The 17880-nt window shown below is 46.7% G+C and overlaps 1 protein-coding gene across 4 annotated transcripts in view; it reads right to left on the reverse strand.

The window, feature by feature from the left end:
- ST3GAL3 (ST3 beta-galactoside alpha-2,3-sialyltransferase 3) overlaps nt 1-17880 on the reverse strand; it is a 369376-nt gene that overhangs the window by 127692 nt on the left and 223804 nt on the right. For all 4 annotated transcript variants that reach the window (XM_084637380.1, XM_084637379.1, XM_084637378.1 and 1 more), the window contains one exon: nt 5658-5752. In XM_084637380.1, the coding sequence (XP_084493506.1) occupies nt 5658-5752 (95 nt within the window). The remainder of the gene's footprint in view (nt 1-5657; nt 5753-17880) is intronic.

Raw genomic sequence — 17880 nt, forward strand, 5'->3', positions numbered from 1 at the left:
CTGTGATTGCCTCTTTCCTCATAAAATAAGCCCCGGGACTGAACTCAGATAGTGCTTGGTGGGAAACACCCTTAAGGGAAAACCTAGACACTGTATAAAGATACAACAAGGAGTCCGGTGGCACCTTAAAGACTAACAGATTTATTGGGGCATAAGCTTTTGTGGGTTAAAAAACACTGCAGATGCATGGAGTGAAAATTACAGATACTGCCATAGATATCTGCAATTTTCACTCCATTCATCTGAAGAAGTGGGGTTTTTACCCACGGAAGCTTATGCCCCAATAAATCTGTTAGTCTTTAAGGTGCCACCGGACTCCTCGTTGTTTCTGTGGATACAGACTGACCCGGCTCCCCCTCGGATACTAGACCCTGCATAGGAAATGGTGATGGTTCTCCGGTAGGTGGCACCTCCAGGGTACCGGCAGCACCAAGTCTCAGAGCACAGGTCAGTTGACTCGGGCTTGCAGGGCTCAGGCTTGGTCTCGAACTCAGGAGCTGAGACCCTGCTGCATCATGGGGTTTCCGAACTCAGGCTCCAGCCCGAGCACCCACACTGCAATTTTTAGCCCCACGCTCCAAGCTTGAATTAGCAGCCCCAGGCCAACCGCAGCCAGGACGCTGTCTTTTATTGCAGTGTAGACATACTGGACCAGTGCCATAACACAGAGGGGACGGTGCCGCTGGAGAGGTCAGCACTAGGAGTTCCCAGGACACTTTGTGTCAGAGTTTCGGTATCCTTGGCTATTTTAATCTGGGTAATTTCATTCTGCGGCCTCCAAGCACCGTAGCAATTTCAATTAGATATTATATCCTTCACTTCCTGTCCCAGAACAGCTACCACATTTCACCTCAGAGGTGGGGGAAGTAAATTTATAGAAACACAAGGCCAATTAAGGAGAAATTATTGAACAGAATTTAAATATACAAAAATTCTTGATCTCTTGGATGGCTCATCAGGGATCTGAGTCTGTGACTGCACCAGACTGCAAACTCTGCCACTTGCAATTATGCATCCTATTTCCAGGCTTTAGCCAAGTCACTACAAGGAGGCAGCGAAATTCACAATGGAAATAAAATGCACGTTTTTAATAGCAAGTGTAACCAAACTTTGGAATGGATTACCTAGGGATGTGGCAAATTCTCTAGCACTTGGAGTCTTTAAATCACGATTGGATTACCTTCTAAAAAGACAATCTAGTTCAGCCACAAATTATTGGTGTAAAAGCAGGAATCACGGGATGAAATCTAGGGCCTGTGTTATGCAGAAGTAGGGTTGTCAGCTTTTTAAGTTCTGAAAACCAATACCTCCACACCCCATCTCTTCCCCCAGAGGCCCCGCCCCTCTTCTTTTCCCAAAGCCCCGCCCCTCCTCCGCCTCTTTCCTTGATGCCCTGCTCCCCACTCACTCTTCTCCCACTTCCCCCACATTACTCATTGCTCTCCCACCTCCTCATCCCTCAATCCTCTCCACTTCTCCCCCACCCCAGCTGGGTTCCCTCTGCTCTGGGCTAGAATGGGAGCTGCAGCCTGACATGGCACCTGCTGCCTGCCCACCCACGAGATGCAGGTAGGAAGGGCCCCAGCTGAGCAGGGGCTGTTGTGGGTTGATGATCTGGCACACACCCCCGCCTGGGGTAACCAGACTTTTCGTATCGGGTCCCATGAACGCTGCCAGGTCCTCTATTCGAATGGATTTTCCAGGCAAAAACTGGACACCTGGCAACCCCATGCAGAAGATTAGACTAGATGATCATGATGGTCCCTTCTGGTCTTAAAACCTATGACTGGACACATTTGCTCAGAAACATGACCTATCTGGATATCTACCTTCTTGGGAACCAGACATACAGGGAGAGGGATCCCAGGTTGGGATGTAAACAGGTGTCCTGGCTCTGTGTGATCAGAAATAACTATACAACCACCCCTAAAAATAGATGAGAAGTATATTTGTCTCAGACAGTTTGAGGGACTTGGGGCAACGGGATCAAACTTTGTTCTGATTCTATCATGGTCAGGATCTTTGCTTAGCACAGGTGCCAGAGAGATTTCTCCACAATACTGTCTATTTCCAATGACTTGTATAAAAGAACTGGTAGCTCATTGTTCAGCAAAGCTCTCCACAGGACTTTCAACTGTGTACCTCAGGTGAAAAAGTTCTTGCCCACTACCTCCTGCTCCAGGGACCATTCATGGCGAGTCTACTACTGAGCAGCTTAGCCTGTTTGCATGTGTGTTTCTCTTACCTAGCAGGTAACTGATCACCAGGAAAGTTTGCACTGCAAACTGCCACGCCTGTAGGCATTCCTGGCAGAGCAGGTGGGCTCCCAATGCCTCACTGCTTGATTATGAAGAACATATGATGGGCTCACAGCCACACCCAGTCTCTGAAGGTCCTCACCTAGTCAGGGCTACATTCACCTTGAGGACCTTTATGGGCAGCTGTTCTTCTTGACGTGACTCAGCACATTAGCCTGTGAAGAGGGATTTCACAACCTATGGCCAAATTAAGAAGTGAAGCCCTGAGGAAAGGAGGATCTTACTGGTGCAGCTATGTGGAGGTCTCTGCAATGGAGTGTGCAAAGTGAATGTTTCACATCTGGAGATGGAACTGTCTTTACAATGAAATTTCTCACAGAAAATTAGGATTCCTCCTGAACTGTGTCAGAATAATCAGCATGCTGCCTTCTGTTGATGTGATAGTGTATGAAGAGCTTGTAACACTGGCCTGTGCCTTTCTGACCCCGTTCTAGCCTTTGACTCTCAACTTACACAGACACGTTACCCCAAAGTAGTGCAGCTCTGTAAACAGGACTCTGCAAGATCGTTCCTGCCTGGAACCCTCATGAATAAACCAGAGACTAGGTGATACAGGGCCTGCTACAGGGTTCATTTCAAAGACACAAGCACTGAACAAAAGGCCATGAATTCAAAAGCCCTTCAGAGTTCAAAGCTTGGAACACAGAAAGCAGCTTCAATAATACAAGGAAGAATGGGAGGGTTCTGTCTGAAAAATTGTTGATTCCATTGTATCACTTACCTTTAAGTAATTAGATCAGAGTGTAATTATTGGGTAGGAATCTCCAGGAATGCCCTGAATACTAGGAGGACAGCAAACCGTTCCTGTAACATTACTTCAAAAATTAGCCTCCTGCATGTGGACTAGACCATGATGAGATTCACAAGTCCTCAATAAAACCTTTCCGACCTCAGCCTAGGTGGAGCTGGTGCCAATAAACACCCAATACCTTTCACAAGGTAGATCTTGTAGGAAAATTCCAACTCTCAGCATTAAGGGGCTTCCTACCACACCGAACAGAACCCCACCCTATCAGTTTCAACGTACGCATATCTCCTCCTAATTTCCTGAGCTATCCAGTCTGCTCTGTCTTTCCCACGCACACCACAGCTCTGACAGTCTTCAGCTTGCACAAGCATGGTGACTTATCTCCACACTGCCTGCCTAGGTCAGCTGTTTGGATATCATTAGACGTGCTCTGACTGAAGGCCCTAATGAGGTGCTGATCCCATCATCAAGTCACTCAATTAATCCAGAACGTGTCCCGTGGGATGGCTAGAAAAGACTGATGCACGAATTCCAAGTGACGTGTGACACAAAAGGGGCGCCATTCACATTGCTAGAACTCTCGGCCTGTCAGCACAGCCATTAGAAACCCTGCTTTACACAGATTTATAATTCATCCCTCCCACACACAGAAATTGCTCTAGACTGAAACTTGGCATAAAGTTTAGTCCCAGGAGGGCATTAAAAAAACCCATTCAGCTGTTTCCATCCCATTGCTTCAGCTCTCAGCCATTTAAATAATGGCAATTTCTATTTCTCTTCTTAACTGAGGAAATCCAATATAAAACAACAGATTTACATAACACTGGTGGTGACACAAGCTGGCAGCAGCCAGGAAACCCAGAGCAAAAGCTGCCAAAGCCACTCAGTCATCCCTCTCTGGCAAGTTTCTCCATTTGGATTCAGTTTAGCAAAATGAGTTTTATTAGGCCTGGCTGCAGTCATGCGTAATCTTCAAACCTCATCCCCAGCCCAGTCAGGACGCCTGCCCCTGCCCTTGTACACCTCGGGTGCCTGCTTCAAGCAAAGATCCCCTCTTGTGGCTGATGTAGCATTCCCACTTGTGCTTCCACTGTTGCTTCTAGTGGCCTGTACAGCAATCCCTTCTGGCTGACGTACACAGCAGTAATCACTTTCTCACCGAGCTGGGAGGCAAACATACAAACCGGAGGGGAGAAGGACTACACTGCGCGTCAGAAGAACCTGGTCAACGAAGTCTGAGCTTTGATCAGAGACCCTTTGTTCCTACTACTGCCACGTTCAGCTAACTGAACCCGCCACCAAGGCTCAACTAAGACACAGGCACCCTAAGGCCATGCCTAAGACCGCCCCAGTTCACGGTTACATCAGAATCTAATCTAAAGCTTTAACTTTAAGCAGGAAAAAAGAAATTTCTAGCCCTCATGGTTGTGAAAAAACTTGAAAATGTGACCCACATGTAAGTGAAGCAGCAACATCTGCCAGGGTCTGCTGACAATCTGAAATGATAGCTCAGAGGTGTGAACTGCTCCATTCATGTCACTAGGGTGGTAACCCTGAGATCCACTGCTCGAGGGAAGGGGACGACCACGCACACCAACACCTCACTAGTAGAGAACTGTGGCATGGAAGGAGAAGAAGAATGAAAGCAGGCCTGTTCCACTCACGCAAATAGGCACACACCTTGGCTACAGGGGCAGGTAATTGCCCATGCTTCCCTGCTGCCACACCTGACTTTCTCAGGAAGGAGGAGGGGAGCACTCCAAATGGCTGGGCAGGGCCATGGGAATGGACCCGTGCCCCACCATCATCACCATGTTATGATGTTCCCAGGGCCCCAGTTGGCTTTCATGTGACCCGCCCTGCCTTATCTCCAACAAGGAGATTTTAGACCAGATTACTACCCCACAGAGAGAAGCGCTCTTCTCACTGCTTTCAGTGTATTCTACCACCAGCCACACGGCTCCAAATATCACAGCCACAGGAATAAAAGCTAATGATAAGGGTCACATTTTCTGTCTTTCTTATACTAAGCCCATCACTGTGGTACCTGAGTGGGTTTTTTGGGTCCGTTGTGGATCCTCAGGGATCCCACAAGTAACTAACTATGTAGGCACGTACACAGAGATAATCATCAGCCAGTGGTCACACCAGGGCTCTGCAAACCTACCGGCAAGCAGTGCTACTTGCCCTTCTGTCTGTGGCTAATTAGAATGATTTTCAAATCAGTTTGGTGCCTGAAGGGGCATTTCGGCTGCTTCTGCCAGCCATATTACTATAAACCAACACCCCTGGTAACACTGGAATATTGTACATACTAGTAGAGTGCTCTGCATAACACGGGCACTGCTGCACTTCGATTTTCACTGGGGTCTTAACTGTGCTCCCAAACGCCAGCTTCTAGGGCACACGCCCTGGCTGGGCTGGTCTGGTCTCTCAGAACATGCGTAAGTTCACCATACTCAAACTGGAAAGAAACCACAGCACAACAGATCAAACCACTCTGCGTTTACAAAACAAAAAAAAATTGCAGGGCAAATTTCCTGACTCCACAACCGTATCTGCTCTCCCCCTGACATACAGTTTCATCATACCTTGTCCTTTAATTCCAAAGGGAGGTACAAAGTCCCTGATCCGTGCCCACTTTTTGAAGGAATCATCCAAGAACATTGGTGCTGGCTTGGAGAACCTGAAAAACAAAACAAGAGACACACAAATGTGAACCAGGGGAGGAATAACTTTCTGTAGGAGGCTCTGGGGACTCACTGCCCAAGTGCTGATTGCATACTCTCAGAAGGAAAACAACTGTAGGTCTATTGTCAAGTTTTATTACTACCTTGGAATCCACCCACAGAGGAACCAACACGAGTTTCATGCAGGAGCTGGGTTTTCTGAGACAACTGCGGCACTTCACAAACCTGCAACTCACTTCCCACTCAGCAGGTTAGAAAGCCCTGCCAGGTGAGCTTAGTTACCGCAAGTCAGGAGACTCTCAGAGACACCGAAACTATCCAAGTTAGAATGAGTTTTAGTTGATGCTAACAAGACGCTGCCATGTTCTTAACACAGAATCTGCTGCGGCAGAGGGGAGTAGATGGAGAGCCTAAATTGTTCATCTCATATAACAATGACCTTCTGATTAAAATAGCAGAGAGGGGCTGCTCAGCAAGACAACACAGACATGAGCAGCAAAGACTTAATCCCTAATCAATTAAACCACAAGCCTGTCTGTCTGGGATAACTGACGCTTGCCAGGACTGGCACTCTGGCAAGCCTCTGTGGGCACAGCAGTGCCTGGAGCACTTTTCTTGGAAGTCGAGGTCCACCTGCGAGGGCACAGGCAAGCGTGGGTGCTCACGCAGACCTGGGTGCAAAGATGTACAGGTAGGTAGAGCTGCACCAGTGTGTTTGTGGTGTATTTTAGATACAGATGCACAAGTATGACTCTGTGAGTATCTGAACGTGCAGGGTGAGTTGTGAAAGTAGATAAAGGGGCATCTACATAGGTGGCTGCTTACGTCTGGTCTCTGCATGCAGAGCTACTATCTGAGCCAGCACACAAATACAAGAAGGCAAACGTGGCTGAGGAGGCTGTGAAATAGCACTCAGTAGTTTACAGAGCCTGGAAACAGATGCAGTTCTTCTCTTCTCTCATCAGGAATATCCAGTCACTAAACTTATAAATGATCCAGGAGACCTGCCACAACAAGCCAAACCCGGCCTCCAGAACCACTTACAAATGAAAGAGAACTTGCCCTTAACTACTGGGACTGAAAGCCTGTGGAAACATTCCCGCTAGGGAGAGACAACCGCCAGTTTGTTCTTTTCTGGATGAAGAATCACTGGCCTGCAGCTAAGACAATGCCAGTCTGAAGGAAAAGGTCACCACGCTACCATCCAGGAGCAACTCTGGAAATATTAGCTCCCAAGAGAGGCCGGAGTCGAGGACAGATTTAGAGGCCTGGCGGGAACACCAGTCAGCACGGAGTGCAGCAGGAGCATTCCCCAGGAAGTGCAGTAGAACCTGAGAGTTACGAACACTGCAGGAGCGGAGGTGTTTGTATCTCTGAAATGTTCATAACTCTGAACAAAACATTATGGTTGTTCCTGAAAAAGTTTTACAACTGAACAGAGACTTAATACAGCTTTGAAACTTTACTATGCAGAAGCAAAATGCTGCTTTTCCCGTATTTTTTTTTTTTACTAGTTTATGTTTAACACAGCACTGTATTATATTTGCATTTTTTTGATCTCTGCTGCAGCCTGATTGTGCACTTCCAGTTCGAAATGAGGTGTGTGGCTGACTGGTCAGTTCGCAACTCTGAGGTTCTACTGTATACAAACCCTATCAGAAATCTGTTCATTTCAGAGCATTAACACAGCAGCAGCAGCCTACCAATGCAAAACTGAAAAGCAAGCTGTGAAAAAGCATGAAAGCTGCAGGTGAAGCTAGGAAAGAAAGGCAACACAGCCACTTTCAGATCCTAACACAACCAGCCTCCCAACTCCCTCCTCTCAGGGAGTAACTACAGCCTGCCTTCCTGCAGCCCCCCCTTGCTACTTACAGCTCCTGGGCTCTTTACAGGCCCCTCCTGTTCCCTCCCAGCTGCATCTGCCTCTAATTAGTTGCCCATGCAACCTTAACGCTACTCTCTTCCAGTAATGCCCCAATATGCCTCATTAACACACAGACCTTTACTCTGCCAACCCCACAGTACTAAAATGTATGACCTGTTCACCTCCTTTTACAACCCTTCACCGTCACACACAGGATTCCACCTACTGCTGTTAAAGGACAACAACAACAACAAAGGGTTTTTGAACAGGAAAAGCGGTGTTGTTGGTAGGAGTTAATAGTCATTTAGGTAGCTGTACATATCATCTCCTGCAATTTGTATACTGAGCCAACCAGGCCCGCCTCTCCCTACATCACCTGGGTCCCATGGGCCCTGCTCTGGCACACCTCCGCAGCTATGTCCCGACCCATTCACTCCCCTCTCCAACCTGCCCCTCATGCCAGTTCTGTACCAAGGCCCCCCCCCACTGCAAGGAAACACATCTCCCTTAAGTGTTCGCTCCCTGGTATAGAAAGGTTTCTACTGCTGTTACTCCCCACCCTCTTGTAACCTGACTTACAGACAGTGCCTTGAGCAAAGGACAAGCACGTTACAGCCGAATGGTGTTCCTGGTCGTGTTTCAGAATGGTTGGCGGGGGCAGTTTGTGGCATGGCTGGCAAGAGACATCACAGACTGGGTTTCTGTTCCAAAACATTGACAGCTTTATGTTTGAGAGAGAGAACCTCTGACTACTGATCAATAGGCGTACACCCTCTCTGAGAACCAGTGAAGTGTCAGAGATCCTAATGTTTCTCTGCCACCCCGTACATTTTCTGGTCAGCCACGAACCCTCCGATTTCCATGGGTGGTACTGCAGATGCTCTCCACCCTCACCTCCAAGGGTTAGCAGCCTGTGCCGTAAGCTTGGCGTCAGTCTTTAAACAATCAAGTAACAAAACAGCAACTCAGGATTAGTTGTCGGCACCTTTAAACGAAGAGAAGAATTCCCTCAAACCTTCAAAATGCAAGCGCTTAAGTGCAGCATTTAGACCAAGACCCTGCCTGGGCAAGTCTCACCCAGCTCTGCCTCTGAGCAAAACTGGCCTACTGGTTCTTGATTGGTCCGTGTTCCTCTTGGCCCTTCTCGGTTTCTGCAGGATTGTCTTCTTGGCTACCCACTCTGAATGGATTTTCCTCAGGCAGGGAGTGTCAGTCCAGCAGGGACCAAAGAAGGCTTTGATCCTGTTCCCCCCAAAATAAAATTAACATCATTATGCACCAGTTGTAACAACCTCCAGCCTTTCAGTCTAAAACTCCTTTTGCTTTACTTGGGGGCTTGTGATTAACTTATCCTTCCTTATGTTACCTGAAAGGTGAGTTCACAGCCAGTAATCTCAACTCGGTCTGTGATTCATCCAGCTGTCAGTACCTCTCAGTTTAACAGCTCAAGGCAGCAGAAGGAAACTGAATTTTTTGGGACAGCCTGTAACTTGGGAACCTTTTTGTCAAATGACCCCAAATTTGGATCATTAATACTACCCTGTGGCCCATGAGGCACATCAAATTTCAAAGCACTCCAAGTAACCATTCACATTTTAGAGCACTTAAAAGAGTCGAGCTTTAAAACATATAAAATGGTGGGCTGGAAACCCACTAGCCGTTTTTCTGTATTGGTGTATGCACACTGTAAAAATGTATATTTTCTTAACTATCACTCTCAGTGTAGGTCCCCCAAAGATTTAGAGGGCGCCATGCACTACCTTGCGTAAAAATGGACAGCACCATTGGAACAGCTCTGATCTGCATGACATCAATAGCTGGATTTTTAAATCTGCATAAAAAACCCTCCAAAACAAACAAAAATCCAAGCCCCTAGAAACTTTCTGAAAAATGGCTATTAAGCAGAAGTTGTGACAACCTTATACTCTAGCTCTTCCCCTCCTACACACGCATATGACCAGCTGTTCTGCACATCACTTTTTGAGGAATCTCAAATAATCTGAAGTTGGTACTTCACACATTTTCAGATTGTTTCCAATAGACCATGCCCAAGTGAACTACTAGAAATATGTGATGAAGACCCACCTCTGGAGTTTGATATTGATTGAGCAGCTATTACAATGGAAGACGTTAGAAAAGTCATCAGTAAATGCAAAAACGGGGAAGATGCTGACATCGTTACTGGAGAGACATTTATAGCAAGTGATGAAACTTTACTTGCGTTTTTGGATAAAATATGGAATGAAGAAAAGAACCCAGCCCAATGGAAGAGAGGCCTTAGAGTAAAGTTGCCAAAGAAGGGTGCCTTACCAACAGCAATAACTGGAGAGGAATCACATCACTCTCAGAGCCTGGGGAAATCACGTGCAGCACCCTCCTGGAAGGTAACAAGAAACAAATGAATCTCCAACTCAGAGAAACAAGCAGTGCTTAGAACACTGGGATCACATGCAGACCACAGTGTTGTTCTCAGACCAACACCCCTTGTGATCATTTTTACAGATTTCCAGAATGCTTTTGACAACGCACGCAGAGATAGACTTTGTCTCTGAGTTGGAGATTCATTTGTTTCTTGTTACCTTTCAGGAGAATGCCACACATGATTAGCCCAGGCTCTGAGAGTGATGCGATTCCTCTCCAGTTATTGCAATTGGTAAGGCCACCCTTCTTTGGCAACTTTATTAGAAGGCCTCCCTTCCATTGGGCTGGGTTCTTTTCTTTGTTCCATATTTATTCAAAAACCAAGGAAAATGTCATCATTTGCTTTAAACAGTATGGCATGTTACTGAATACCAGAAAAATAATGATCATACTGATCCTTGGCTACTGTAATGCTGAATATGCAGTCAGAGATGGTGACGACATCAGCCAATGGTTTTCAATGACAACTGGAGTAAGAAAAGGATGTACTAAGGCCCCCTTCTGTTTGCACTGGTCATTGACTCTGTCATGAGGAAAGTAACCACAGAAGGCAACAGAGGAATTCGATGGACAAATGATAAAGCACAGTTGGATGACCTTAGGTTTGCTGATGACACTGCTTAGTTCAACACACAAGTTAATGGGAAAAAAGGCCCAGTTTTGGCATAAACAGCCCAACAAGTTTGTATGTTTGCAACAAGGGGAAGACAAAATATATGGCTCTGAATGTCCCAAAAGCAACCATCAGAGTAGATTGAGAAACACTAGAAGAAGTTAGTCATTTTACCTATTGAGGGAGTGAGATGTGCAGTGTTGGTGACACCATGCTAGAAGTCAAGCAACTAATACGTAAAGCAGCAAACAACTTTCATAAACTTGAAAAGATTTGAAAAAGTAGCATGACTGGCACTGATAAAACTATGAATTTTTAACACCGGCATCATGTCTGTCGTAAGAACAGCCATACTGGGTCAGACCAATGGTCTGTTTAGCCCAGTACCCTGTCTCCAACCATGGCCAAAGCATCAGGGAGTGTTCAGAACAGTGCAATTATGAAGTGATCCACCCGTCTTCCACTTACAGCTTCTGATATTAGAACATAAGAATAGCCATATCGGGTCAGACCAATGGTCCATCTAGCCCAGCATCCTGTCTGCCAACAGTGGCCAATGCCAGGTGCTTCAGAGGGAATGAACAGAACAGGTAATCATCAAGTGGTCCATCCCCTGTCGCCCATTCCCAGCTTCTGGGAAACAGAGGCTAGGAACACCATCCCTGCCCATCCTGGCTAATAACCACTGATGGACCTATCCTCCATGAATTTATCTGGTTCTTTTTTTAACCCAATTATAGTCTTGGCCTTCACAACATCCTCTGACAAAGAGTCCACAGGTTGACTGTGCATTGTGTGAACAAATACCGCTTTTTGTTTGCTTTAATTTCATAGGGTGGCCCCTAGTTCTTGTGTTATGAGGAATAAACAACACTTCTTTATGCACTTTCTCCACACCAGTCATGATTTTATAGACCTCTATCATATTCCCCTTAGTCGCCTCTTTTCAAAGCTGAAAAGTCCCAGTCTTATAATTTCTCCTCTACTCCTGGGAGAATTCTGCATCACTGTGCATGTGCAGAATTCATGTGCCTCACAGATTTCTTTGCTTCCCGGCAGAAAAATGACTTCTGACAGGGAAGGAAAGGGAAGCCATAAGAGCAGTCATGCGCCTCACCCCAGCAGCACAGGCAGGTTGGTTTGGGCGTCTGGAGCAGCTGGTAGAGATGTAAATCACTGCCGGAGAGGGAGGAGGGCTGGGCAGTCGTTCGCGCGCGCGTGTGTGTGTGTGTGTGAGAGACTCTGTCCCTCTGGCTCGCGATTGCAGCATGCTCAGTGTGGAAGGGCAGGGATTCGGGGTGTTTCTAAGGAGGTAGGTGTAGGGCAGGTTGTGTCCCCTCAGACAGAACAGAATTTAGCAGCCTACCTGCTTAGTGAATTGTCTCTGTGAATTCTCCCAGGAGTATAAAACAGGTGTAAAAGATTTAAGGCTCCTTTATATTGCCAGAGTGGGGTAAAGGACAGTATAGCCTCATAAATGCTTATGATGCTTTAGTGATTAGAACTGGTCTGAATTTTTGGACTGAAAAAATTTCCTATCAAAATTTGCTCCATGAACTGTTTCCTACGGACCTTTCTGGAGATGGTCAGTAGCGAATATAAATTGTGAGTTTGATTTCCCAACCCTCACTTGCTCTTCAGTTATCTATGATGTAACACTGAGCATATGGCTGCATATATTTGTTGACAAATAACTAGAAATAAAGGTTCAAACCTAGCTACTTTACTATGAGACAAAGGGGGTTTGGAGATTTCCTTCAAGGCACCCCACTTCCATTCTCCATCCATTGTATTGTAGTTTAAATAAATTACCAAAATAATTGAAACCAGTGAGATTATATTGTGTTACTTTGACTAATAAAATATGCAGAATTTTGAAGATTTTTAAAATATTGCACCCAGAATTTTTATTTTTTTCATAGAATCATAGAGTATCAGGGTTGGAAGGGACCTCAGGTGGTCATCTAGTCCAACCCCCTGCTCAAAGCAGGACCAATCCCCAACTAAATCATCCCAGCCAGGCCTTTGTCAAGCCTGACCTTAAAAACTTCTAAGGAAGCAGATTCTACCACCTCCCTAGGTAACGCATTCCAGTGTTTCACCACCCTCCTAGTGAAAACGTTTTTCCTAATATCCAACCTAAACCTCTCCCACTGCAACTTGAGACCATTATTTCTCGTTCTGTCATCTGCTACCACTGAGAACAGTCTAGATCCATCATCTTTGGAACCCCCTTTCAGGTAGTTGAAAGCAGCTATCAAATCCCCCCTCATTCTTCTCTTCCGTAGACTAAACAAGCCCAGTTCCCTCAGCCTCTCCTTATAAGTCAAGTCCCCTAATCCTTTTTGTTTCCCTCCGCTGGACGTTTTCCAATTTTTCCACATCCTTCTTGTAGTGTGGGGCCCAAAACTGACACAGTACTCCAGATGAGGCCTCACCAATGTCAAATAGAGGGGAACAATCATGTCCCTCGATCTGCTGGCAATGCCCCTACTTATACATCCCAAAATGCCGTTAGCCTTCTTGGCAACAAGGGCACACTGTTGACTCATATCCAGCTTCTTGTCCACTGTAACCCCTAGGTCCTTTTCTGAAGAACTGCTGCATAGCCATTCGGTCCCTAGTCTGTAGCGGTCCATGGGATTCTTCCGTCCTAAGTGCAGGACTCTGCACTTGTCTTTGTTGAACTTCATCAGATTTCTTTTGGCCCAATCCTCTAATTTGTCTAGGTCCCTCTGTATCCTATCCCTACCCTCCAGCATATCTACCTCTCCTCCCAGTTTAGTGTCATCTGCAAACTTGCTGGGGGTGCAATCCACACCATCCTCCAGATCATTTATGAAGATATTGAACAAAACTGGCCCCAGGACCAAGCACTCCACTTGATACTGGCTGCCAACTAGACATGGAGCTATTGATCACTACCTGTTGAGCCCGACAATCTAGCCAGCTTTCTATCCACCTTATCGTCCATTCATCCAGCCCATAATTCTTTAACTTACTGGCAAGAATACTGTGGAAGACCGTGTCAAAAGCTTTGCTAAAGTCAAGGAACAACATGTCCACTGCTTTCCCCTCATCGACAGAGCCAGTTATCTTATCATAGAAGACACTTACATTAATCAGGCATGACTTGCCCTTGGTGAATCCATGCTGACTGTTCCTGATCACTTTCCTCTCCTCTAAGTGCTTCAGAATTGATTCCTTGAGGACCTGCTCCATGATTTTTCCAGGGACTGAGGTGAGGCTGACTGGCCTGTAGTTCCCAGGATCCTCCTTCTTCCCTTTTTTAAAGATGGGCACTACATTAGCCTTTTTCCAGTCGTCCGGGACTTCCCCCAATCGCCATGAGTTTTCAAAGATAATGGCCAATGGCTCTGCAATCACATCCGCCTACTCCTTTAGCACTCTCGGATGCAGTGCATCCGGCCCCATGGACTTGTGCTTGTCCAGCTTTTCTAAATAGTCCCGAACCACTTCTTTCTTCACAGAGGGCTGGTCACCTCCTCCCCATGCTGTGCTGCCCAGTGCAGCAGTCTGGGAGCTGACCTTGTTCGTGAAGGCAAAAAAAGCATTGAGTACATTAGCTTTTTCCACATCCTCTGTCACTAGGTTGCCTCCCTCATTCAGTAAGGGTCCCACACTTTCCTTGACTTTCTTCTTCTTGCTAACATATCTGAAGAAACCCTTCTTGTTACACTTAACATCGCTTGCTAGCTGCACCTCCAGGTGTGATTGTCTGCAAAGATTAGAAAGGCAGCATATAGCCTCCAAAATCAGATTTCTAAAATAAACAGACACACAACTTATTTGTTTTGGCATGAAACCTATCTCCTGCTCTGTTTTTTCACATCCAGATGTACTCAGGATTAGCTCAACACCTTCTAAAGCAGGCACAAGAGCTAGATAGTTTGGTAATAAAATGGCTAATGGGAGACTGACCAAACCTGACAAACTCCTGATAAGTACCCAGCATCGCCCCCCAGAATAACTGGCTCAGCTCTCGAGATACCAGCACTTAGAAAAGCATGAAGAGAAAGGCTAATTTCGGTAAGAGAGCTCTTCCCAACCAGCCCCCGAATTACATTCTGCTCCTCATCCCCTTCCTTTAGAGAACTGGCTTGGTTTGATAGTGCAGGGGAAGGGGGAGGCTTGTCCTAGCCTGACTTCACATCTCTTCCTAACATTAATCCCCTGTCAAAAATCAAATTAGCTTGAAGGTTCCTCAAGCTCCAGGGAGGTGAAGTAATGTAAGGAACGGTATGTAAAAGGATTAACCCCATCCTGCAAACGACACACTTCCGTTCCTCACTCAGTATGGCAGGCTGTGCCATGAATGGCTGGCTGGAAGAGGAAAAGCTGAAAGATTTCTTCTCTAAAGATACCATCTGTGCAGGATTGTTTTACAAGGTCTCTGCTTCTTAGCATGAGACAGGAGGAACACCCAAGGTCTAGACGGATTTTGGGCCTCACAGACAGCGGTAGGGCCAGGCTGACAACAAAGCCCCTTCTTGAACCTTCAAGCTGCTGCCCTGTGAACATCCCAGTTAGTTCCTTCCAGAATCCTGGGCTAGCTGATGCATCTGGGCACCTGGCACAGAACACTGATGAGACAATCTGCTGCTTCTGGGTGGCTCCTTTGAAGCCCTTGATAGACATTCCAAAGGAAACCCAATTTGGACCGCAGCCACAGAGGTCGATGGCTTCAAAGTTCCCAATAACAACCTTATCACTAGATCACACTCTACCCTGCGGTGACTCAGAAATTGACAGAACTGAAGTGCTGTTTCATCAATGGCAGCATCTGCACCCGAGGGGCTCTCTGTCTGCATGTGAGGTATTGGTCTCAATGTTGATGTTCCCAGTGCCTTCTGCACCTAGAATCTCCACGCATCCAGTGTCTATACCTTGCCAGATTTTGCTGGATTCTTGGGTTCTGATATCAGAGAACTACGAGGTGGAAGCTGAGTGAGAACAGCAGCTAATCCGAGAGATATAGGGTTCTACTTAGTCACAGACTAACCACAGATTTCTCTGACGTTGAGTAGATCTTTGCAGCTGTGTGAGATCAAAGGTAATATATTGTCCCCAAGGAGGTTAAAGGCTCTCCCTTTTTGTCCTGCTCTGCCCAGTGTTCTGCTCTAGCACAACCAGCTTTGATGGTAGCTCTGATTCTAAGGAGGAGGTTTCCAGCCCATGGCGCGACAGTATTACTGTAGGAGAGGGGGGTTCTCAAACTGTGGGTCGCAACCCCATTTTAATGGGGTCATCATGGCTGGTGTTAGACTTGCTGGGGCCTGAGGCCAAAGCCGAAACCTGAGCCCCACCACCCAGGGTCAATGCAGAAGCCCAAGGGCAAAATCCCTGGGCAGCGGGGCTCAGGCTATAGGCCCCCAGCCTGGGGCTGAAGCCTTTGGGCTTCAGCTTTGGCCCCTCCGCCTGGGGTGGTAGGGCTTGGGTGGGCTCAGGCTTTGGTATCCCCTTCCCCTCGGGGTCATGTAGTAATTTGAGTTGTCAGAAGGAGGTCGCAGTGCAATGAAGTTTGAGAACCGCTGCTGCTGGGTAACAGGCCTTCGTGACTGGTAGTTAGTTAAGCTGTGAAAGGAGGCTTCTGCCTTGGTGGAGTGTCTTCCCCAAACCTAACACCCAGTCTCTGATTTGCTCCAGGAGAGCCACAAGAACCTACCACCAGAAAGAGCCTCTTAGGGTAAAGTAGAGCTGTGTCTCATCTGCATATTGCTGGCACTTGAGTCCATGTCATCTGACCAGTTCACCTAACGGTTGCATGTAAATTCTGAGAAGAACTTGGAGAGAGATAATTGTTCCTTGTGGGCCTCCACAAGAGCAGAGTCTAGTGGTGGAGGTGCAATTTCCTATTACAACTCTTTGGATGTGTCCCTCCAGGAAGAAATCAAATCATTTAGTGCATTAATGTGGACCCCTGCCACCTCTCAACTGAGAAAGAAGTATTTCAAGGTCAGTGTCAAAGTGCAGTGCAGAGAGGCCCAGGAGAATGAGAATGGATGTTTGCCCTCCATCTATTGACAAATCATCAGTGCCACTAACATGGTTTCAGTTCCATGTCCTGGCTTGAGTCCCGACTGTGCCAGATCTAGAACGTTAGCTTCAGTTAGAGGAGCTTATAGTTGGCCTTTGGCTAGCTTCTCTATGAGCTTGCTCAGGAATGGAGGCTTGACACTGGGCGGGAGTTGGTTAAAACAGATGTATCCCAGGGTGGGGTTCTTCAGTGCTGGTCAGACTACTGCATGTTTCAAGGAGGAAGGGAAGATTCCTTCTTTGAATGAGGGGTTGGCTATTTTGATCAGGAGTAGCAACAGTTGTTCATGACTCTCTTTCACAAGCCAGGAATGGCAGAGTCAGATTCACAGATCTTGGGTACAGACTCCTTTAGGGTGTCCAGCTCTTCTCAGTGAGTACTGAATGCTTGTAATGCAGGGGGTTGTTGGCTGCAGGTGTTTGAGAAGGCTTCTGGAATGATCTTTTCACTGCAGTAATATGATAGTTCTTTGCCACACTTGGTGCTGGGATCTAATGCAGGTCGTGGTCACTCATAATTGATGAAGTGGTTTACCACTCTGGATAGCTCCTTGGGGCAGGAGTCGGCAGCTTCAATGGAGGCTAAGAAGATTCTTTTGGCCTATAATACGGGCTCAACACAGACTTGGAGACATTTGTTATATTTGATCCTGTCTGATTCAGCCTTTGTTTTCTACTGTCATTGCTTGAGTTTCCATGCTCTCTTCATCTGTCACATGGTGTTGGTAAACCAAGCAAATCTGCATCGGTGATGGGAAGGAAGGGGCCATTTTAGGCCACTGTGTCAATGGACAAGGCTAGGGTACAATGATAATGATTCACAAGGTCCTCTAAGGTGCTTATATGGCCCCCCACCTGCATACTTTCTAAGCACTTCCCAATCTTTAATGTATTTAGCCCATAACTCCCCTGTGAAGAAGGGCCGTGCTTTTATCCCCATTTCACAGATGGGGAACAGAGGGCCAGAACAACTGAGTGACCTGCCAGAGGTCACACAGGAAGTCTGAGATGGAGCAGGGAACTGAACCGGGGTCTCCGAGGTCCCAGGCTAGTTCTCTAACTGGCGGACCATCCTTCCTCAGCTATTCAACCTATGGGCGGAGTGCAGCTGTCATTTAGCAGCCTTTGAAATTTGTTCAAGTCCATGAGTTTTTGTGATCATATCAGGC

This window comes from Lepidochelys olivacea, assembly GCF_965140295.1.
Source record: "Lepidochelys olivacea isolate rLepOli2 genome assembly, chromosome: 8".
In the NCBI taxonomy this organism is placed as follows: Eukaryota; Metazoa; Chordata; order Testudines; family Cheloniidae; genus Lepidochelys; species Lepidochelys olivacea.